Here is an 8,009-nt window from a genome sequence, read left to right as displayed (position 1 = left end):
TCTAGTGCTCCCCCCTCCCCCTTCATTGTTTACTCCCCAAATCTCCTCACCCTCCCTATCCCTCACCCTCCCACCACTTAGTTCCTTATAAACCCTTGCATCAGTTAGCTCAATGTATCCACTCCTGTGTCCTCACACACTGGAAAACCCAACAGAACACAAACAGAAATAAAGTGGTAAGGATAAAATCATAATAATATAAAGATAAAAATATAAATAATGAGTAAGAAAGAGAAGACCACTATCAATACTTTAAAAGGCCAGTGTTTGTTTTTAATCTTACTTTGTGTTTTGGGTGAAAGTTGACACAACAAGTTGGGGTTCCCTTGAACAACTTTTATATCATTTAAGGGAGCACAAGATTCACAGTTGATATTGTTTGACGTGAAGGGTGACTTCTGGGACTAAGGCATCTTAGGGCAACCCTCTTTGGGGGGGTAGAAGGCATCCTCTAGTCGCCACTGGTTCTTTGTACGCTCAGTCTCAGTGACTCCGACTGTTCTCATTGAAGACTAAATTGCCGATTCCTGTAAAAGCCCCTATGTGGGCTAACAAAATGAAAAATACAGGAAATGTGCAGATTTACCGATACCCAAAGTTTAAAATCTATACACATTTTTAGTTTATTTTCAAATACCTTCTTATAATACCTTTGGGTGTTTAGCTACATGTTTCTGAAGGTGGGCTGAACAGGCTGTCCCCATCTGACTTCCAACCTTGGCCTACTCGGGATGCGATAGGAAACCAGAAGGATGTTCCTTTTGGCCTCCAGTGGGCCATTGCTATCTCCCGGGGCATCTTGATGTTCAATTCTCTCTACACTCTGCCCATACCAGAGGAATGCTTCCCCAATTTGCTTAGCAGAAGTGCACATACTACATTAAAAGCAAAAACAAAAAAGGAAACGTTATCATCAAATCACTGCTGAGTCCTAGCAGCCCCATATCATACATATATTTTCAGGATCACTGTGATTCTCAATCAACTGGATAAACAGTGGGTTTGCTTGTTTTTTTTTAATATACTTTAGGAGTTTATATTATTTGCCATCCTAGTCATTAACTAAAATCTTTCAGAATTAGGATTTTATTGTGTTAATTATACCTATCATTCTACATATTTTCATTTTCTTATTGCTAGATTCTTATAGGAGCCCTGGTGGCATAGTGTACTACTCTGGGTTGACTAGAGAAACAAATTTATAGACACTCATGTGTGTAAGAGAGCACTTTATACCAAAGAGTAATTGTATATTAAGAAAACATCCCCGCCCAGTCCAGTTCAAGTCCATAAGTTTAATATTAGCCCCTATACCTGATACCAGTGTTTAAATTCCTCTTCAGACTCACGCAGCCATGCAATGATGATCACAGGCCAGTGGGTGGAAAGTCTTGTGGACCCAGTGGCAGTGGAAGCATTTCAGCACTGGTGTGGGTCTCCACTTGGCTTCTCCAGCTCCAGGGCTCTGGTTCCATCAGCTTGGCTCCATGTGGCTTGTCAGTAGGAATGTCTCACAGGGAGGGAGTGTATCTGGCCTCCAGTGAGCTGTTTATATCCGCCGTGCCTCCAAATGAGGTCATCAAGCTGCGATCCTATTGACAGGCTAGACTCCACCCCTTCACAAGTTGACAATAGATTATGTAACTGTCACACATAGTGATTATGCGTTGAGTTGCTAACCTCCAGGTCAGCCGTTCAAAATCACCAGCTGCTCAGGAGAAATGACAGGACTTTCTACTCCCTTAAAGAGTTAACAATCTCAAACATTCACAGGGGCAGTTCTATCCTGACCTATAGGGTTGCTGTGAGTTGGCAATGATTCAGTGGCAGGGCGTTTGAATTCTTACAAGGGTCTTATTTTTTTTTTTAAGAGTCTTATTCATAGTGGAGCCTGGCACGTGGTGGGTAGCCAGTGAGCTGATTTTCTCTTAATATTTTAACTGAATTCTTCCTTTCTTTTTCTTACAGAATGAAGAAATTAAAATGCTGTTTTAAATACCCACTACAACAGAAAGTTTTTATCCTGTTTCTGACCCTATGGCTGTTCTCCATATTAAAACTCTTAAATGTGAGAAGACTTCTCTTTCCTCAAAGAGACATTTATTTGGTGGAGTATTCCTTAAGTACCTCACCTTTTGTGAGAAACAGATATACGCACATGCAGTCTGAAGACAGGTATGAAATTAACTGTTCAGGTATCTATGACCAGGAACCTTTGGAAATTGGCAAGAGTCTGGAAATAAGACAAAGAGACATCATTGACTTAGACGATGAAGATGTTGTGGCAATAACCAGCGATTGTGAGGTGTATCGGGCCATCAGAAGGTACCATCAGAAGCTTGTTTCAAGAGAAGAGAAAAGATTCCCAATAGCCTACTCCTTGGTGGTTCACAAAGATGCCATTATGGTCGAGAGGCTTATCCATGCCATCTACAACCATCACAATATCTACTGCATCCATTATGACCACAAATCACCCGATACCTTCAAAGTTGCCATGAACAATTTAGCGAAGTGCTTCTCCAATGTTTTCATTGCTTCCAAGTTAGAGTCTGTAGAATATGCCCACATTTCCCGACTCCAAGCTGATCTAAATTGTTTGTCAGACCTTCTCAGGTCTTCAGTGCAATGGAAATACGTTATCAATCTGTGTGGTCAAGATTTCCCTTTGAAATCAAACTTTGAGCTAGTATCAGAGTTGAAGAAGCTCAAGGGAGGAAACATGCTAGAGACAGTGAAACCCCCTAACAGTAAAAAGGAAAGATTCACGTTTCACCATGAACTCCGAAAGGTGCCCTATGAATATGTGAAGCTACCGATAAGGACCAATCTCTCCAAGGAAAAGCCACCTCATAACATAGAGGTCTTTGTTGGCAGTGCTTATTTTGTCCTAAGTCAAGCATTCGTTAAATATATTTTAAACAATTCCCTCGTTAAAGACTTTTTTGCCTGGTCTGAAGATACGTACTCACCTGATGAGCATTTTTGGGCAACCCTAATTCGGGTACCAGGAATACCGGGAGGGGTTTCTAGGACCTCCCAGGATATATCTGACCTCCAGAGTAAGACCCGCCTTGTCAAATGGAATTACCACGAAGGCCTTCTCTACCCCAGTTGTACTGGCTCTCACCTCCGAAGTGTGTGCATCTATGGAGCAGCAGAATTGCGGTGGCTTATACAATATGGCCATTGGTTTGCTAATAAATTTGACTCTAAGGTTGACCCTGTGTTAATTAAATGCTTGGCAGAAAAGCTTGAGGAACAACAGAAAGAATGGATCACTTTGTCTTCAGAAAATATATTTATGGGCACAAAACCCACAGTCCCATCACGATAGTAGTACCATGAGGAAAGCATGTGGGTGTCTGATGAATGGTGTTAAGGTGGACTTGTGCTCAGTCCCATTTGAACATAAGTCTTTTCTTAGTTTGAAAGGTGCCGAGAATTCTATGCCTAAGGGAAGATGATCGGGCCTGCAGTTGTTGGGAATTTGTTGTTGTTGTTGTTGTTGTTGTTAGTTTTTGCTTATAATCTCAGTGAGCTAAATGACAGCTATTACACATTTGATTAGTCAGGTGTTTATTGAGTACCTATTGTATGCCAGGAGCTTTCTTCGAAAACTTAATTGAAATTAAATCTAAATTATAATGGGTGACCTTGAGATTCAGTGGCTCACTCTAATCATACAGCATCCTTAATAGCTTTAGTTTCTTCACATAGCAACCAAAACTCTTGTTAGCTTTTGGGGTATGTGGTAATGATGTAACCGTCCAAACCGCCCCTTTCAGAATAGTGCTTAAGTGCAGGCACCAACACATTTGTTTCTCAATTCCATTTTCTAGGCTTTTTTCTTAACCATTAAAATACTAGGAGGAGAAGGTTAACTGCTCAAAGAATCGCCCATTTGCCAAAGCATAATTGACTTTTTGGTGCATCACTTGTTCACTCTTCAGACTCAGGGAGACTCGCTTGGGGGAGTCGGTGTAGTGTACATGAGGGAAGGCTGCGTGAGTGAGTAGGGGCACTTTGGGGCACTGGGATTCACCCAACTTTGGCATCACATGCACAGTGCTGTCGTGAATGGTTTCATTTTGGGCTCTACTATTTTTTTTAAAACCTACTTACTGATAAAAAATTAAGAGCGAATTGATAGTTCAAAGTGTCACACCCAGATCATTGAAACCAAGTCTTCCAGTTGTCGATTATCATGATAGGTAAGTTTTTACCATGGAATATTTCTGTGGGATTAGTTGGTTTTTGTTCTGTGAATCGTTCCACCTGTCAACCCGAGAGCCACCACATCTTCTTGAAAAGGTTATGTGAAATGTGACCACTTTCTGAAGTAAATATTGTGGACATTGATTTATTTTATTTCTTTTTGACCATCCAAGTGAGATCCAAGTGGAAAGTTTTAAGAGCTTAAAGTTTACTGTAATTGTCTGCTTCTCAAGCTTAGATCCAGAGAGAAAAAGCTAACTTTCCTCAGGACACAGTGAAAATATTCATTAGTAATATTTTATGAAACCTGTACCTTAAAGGACTACCCAGAGAGTCAAATACAAAGCCTTTCTCCATGTTTACAGTCCCTTTTAAAGAGTTTTGGTGGTGGGGTAGATGAGTGTTCTTTTCAGCCCAACTAGGATTCGCATCCGGTAGTGTATAGTGGTTACACTTTGGGCTGCTAACCACAAGGTCAGCAGTTAAAAACAACCAGCTACTCTGGGAGAAAAACCAGGCTTTCTACTTTGTAGTTACAGTCTTGGAACCCCACAGTGGAAGAGTTCTACTCTACTCTCTGCTGTAGAGTTGATAGGAGTCTGAATTGACTCAGTGGTAGGGAGTTTTTTAAGAGTGCCTTAGACCAGGCCAGGGGTAGAAATACTCTCCCTGCCATCCATTGTGTATCAATACAAAACAGGCTTAAACTCATAGATTTTGTCTGAAATTTTATGCCATAAGTAATCAGAAAAAAAAGGTGGAAAAATAAAGTGGGTGAATTGGTGTAGTTCTTTCCTTTAGGGCAAGAAATGATTCTGTCCTCTGCTCATTGGATCCTTTGCCAGTTGGTAGGTGGCAGTGCTTTCTTCCCTCAGTAACACTTCTCTTGGACTCCGTTATTTCCCGTTCAGGAGCTGCTGACCAGATCACCCCTTTTAGCAATGGGAGACCCTCCAGATTCCTCAACGCTTTCAAACCGCAGTCTTCCCTCAAGCCTTGTGGGGTGAGGCTTCTCTGGAGAATGTTCAACCGTCTGTGTGTCACAGATGTTTTTTGTATAGTATTTATTTAACCTAGACTCGAGTTGTTTGGAGGTGACATTGGGATCTTGGAGTTTGTAAATTGTATGTGGATCGTGGATCATATTAATGAAAGTGCTACCAAAAGATATCAAATATATCTGCATTTTGTGAACAATGTACTATATTAGTATACATGTTTAAAAACTAGGGTTATTGCTGTTTCAAACGTTTTTCGTATTTTCACTGATCCTAAAAATTTGAAGCCTTTTTTTTGCCTTCCAGAATGAGGTGAACATGGACATATACATACATATATATACATTTGTGTGTATATCTATATGTACATAGATATATTTCATAGAAAATCTAAAGGGACAATCCATTCTGGGAAGGTAAAGTGAATGTACCCTTACTTATGTTATAAACATTGATGATGAAAAAATAAGAGTTTTAAGGGTTTTTCAGAACGCATTTTTGTCAACTGTCCTCTGAATTGCATATTTTGTTTTTTATTGTTTTCAGAAGACATGATTTCCCATTGTAGAACTTTTACATAAACTCGTGTTGCATTTTTATATTATGCTATTGCTATATGTTAATTTTTCAGAATCATAAAATAAAATGTGCTTCAAAACTCAGACTCCTGGGATTTTTGGCCTTTCCTTTGTCTGGGTATGCTGACTCCCCAAAAAACTGCTGAAAATGTATGGCATTTGCTTAATATTTGAGGAGCAGGGTTACTTTCACTTCAGAGTTAGGAAGTCCAACCTGTGTATTACATATGAGTATAGCAGATCGATATATGAACGTAAGTTGTTTATTTTGGCAATGTCTCAAAGAACTTTTCAGGATTTCTCATCGTCCTTCAGGTTAGTTTTTTTATGTACTATACTATGACTTTCCTATATAATTTTTTAATTTTTGAAATGAACTTGTGTGTCATTAAAGGACCCAAGTCCACTTCAGTTTTACCTTTCCTCCTCTTTTAACCACTCAGACCAATATTTAGATCGGAGGGGTAAGGAATCTGGAAGGGTTTTTTCCTTCCCATGAAGCAATTTTTATCTTATATATTTAAATTTTGTATTTATTGTTTAATATAAACCCTTCCCTTTTTGCCCCCCATCCTCCACCCTTCCCCTCTCCCTGATAATTACTGCTTGATTAAGTTTTGAACTCTTTTTATCTCTGTTTCTTCACTGTAGAAAATCAAAACTCTTCTCTAGGCATGGACTCCCACCTTGGTTCTAAATCCCTGGACCGCCGGTGGGTCTTGTCCCGTCAATGTCATCAGGTTTTGTTGGCAGCGACTCCTGATGAACTTCTCTGTCCTGGACAAAGGTGCCTTTTCCAGCCTGGTTGAGCCAAGTGCTTGGCATCATAGACTAGCTCTCAATGTTCCCCCAGGCTTTATTCATCTTTCATCCTATCTAAAGCCCTGTCAGGCATCAGCCTTCCTGGCTGGCAAGGGTTATGCATGCTGTTCTCACAAATCATCCTAAGTCTTGCTCTTGCCAAGTTGGACAGCCATATAAATCCACAGACATTTGCATATTTGTTTCTTTTTGGTGGGCTTTAGGGAAAGGAAGCTTGTATAATATATTTTTAAATATCCAAGTTTCTTTAGATCAATATATTCACTTTGGTGACTATAAATTATACAATTGAATAGGAACAATTGGCTTCTAGTTTCATGAAACTGATTATGAGGAAATCTGACAAGAAGATGTGTAGATAATTGCAAATCTGTTCTCCCTACTGAAAAAAAAAGTTCCTATGACACTGTATAATCAACTTGAGTTGAACTCAGAGGCAGATCAGTGTGTCAGCCATGAGGCTGTGTTAAGACCAAGAAGCTCATGTATCCGACCTCAAGTCAAGCCTTTGCAATAATATCCTGACAAAACTATTATATATGTATAAATGTTCTAATCATAAGAGTCTATGTACACCATGTCTTATTGATATGGTTCCGTTCTAAAGACCAGGTCATTATGTGAAAATGGAGGATGATTATATTATTACATAACTGTCAAATGACATCATCATGTGACTGCTAAGCCACTGAGAATCAGGGCCCAGCCAAGTTGACCCATAATCATCACAGTCAGTGTTCCACTTACCTCACATCTTGGCATTTATTACTGCTAGGTGTGTATTGTTAATGTGCAAAGTAGTTGGGTAGATGACCTATGATTATAAATGTGAAGTGTTGAGTAATGAGAGTCAATAGGTGTGTGTGTATATTTACTCATACCTACTGCCTATATATATACATGCAGGGAAAAACTGTTCAAGCAATAATAATCATGCGTTTTTCTCACAATTCTGCTATTTGAGTGGGGCTAAGCAAGGAAATTTCATCGCGGCTGCACAGAGTGGTTGGTGGGATGCTGGGCAGTGGGCTAGAGGAGACCATTGCGAGGCATCTCATTCACATGGCTGGCGTATTGATGCTGGCTGTCATTTCAGGTCTGTATGAGGTCCAAGCGCCTGGCACTTTCCACATGAACTCCATGTGACCTGGACTTCCTTGAAGCATAGCATTTGGGTTCCCAGGACTACTGACCCACAGAGATGGCTAGGCAGAAATTGTGTTGCCTAGCTTCAAACAGAGCTTCTTCCACCAAATTCTGTTATAGTCAGAACAGTCACCAATTCTTATCAGATTCAAGGAGTGGAAGAAAGGCTCCACTCCACCTTTTGATTGGGGAGTGGCAAGTTCACTCAGAATTACATTGAGACCATTTGAGGGGAAAAAATTTGCCA

The 8,009-nt window shown here is 40.1% G+C and overlaps 1 protein-coding gene across 1 annotated transcript; it reads left to right on the top strand.

Moving 5' to 3' along the window:
• Nucleotides 1–1,969: 1,969 nt before the first annotated feature.
• On the top strand, nucleotides 1,970–3,337 carry GCNT4 (glucosaminyl (N-acetyl) transferase 4). Its single transcript, XM_075542660.1, has one exon. It carries the CDS (start codon nucleotides 1,970–1,972, stop codon nucleotides 3,335–3,337), a length of 1,368 nt encoding a protein of 455 aa, XP_075398775.1.
• Nucleotides 3,338–8,009: the final 4,672 nt, after the last annotated feature.

This window comes from Tenrec ecaudatus, chromosome 2, assembly GCF_050624435.1.
Source record: "Tenrec ecaudatus isolate mTenEca1 chromosome 2, mTenEca1.hap1, whole genome shotgun sequence".
NCBI lineage: Eukaryota > Metazoa > Chordata > Mammalia > Afrosoricida > Tenrecidae > Tenrec > Tenrec ecaudatus.
Note: the sequence above shows the minus strand (reverse complement) of the source record. Positions and strands in the feature narration are given on the sequence as shown.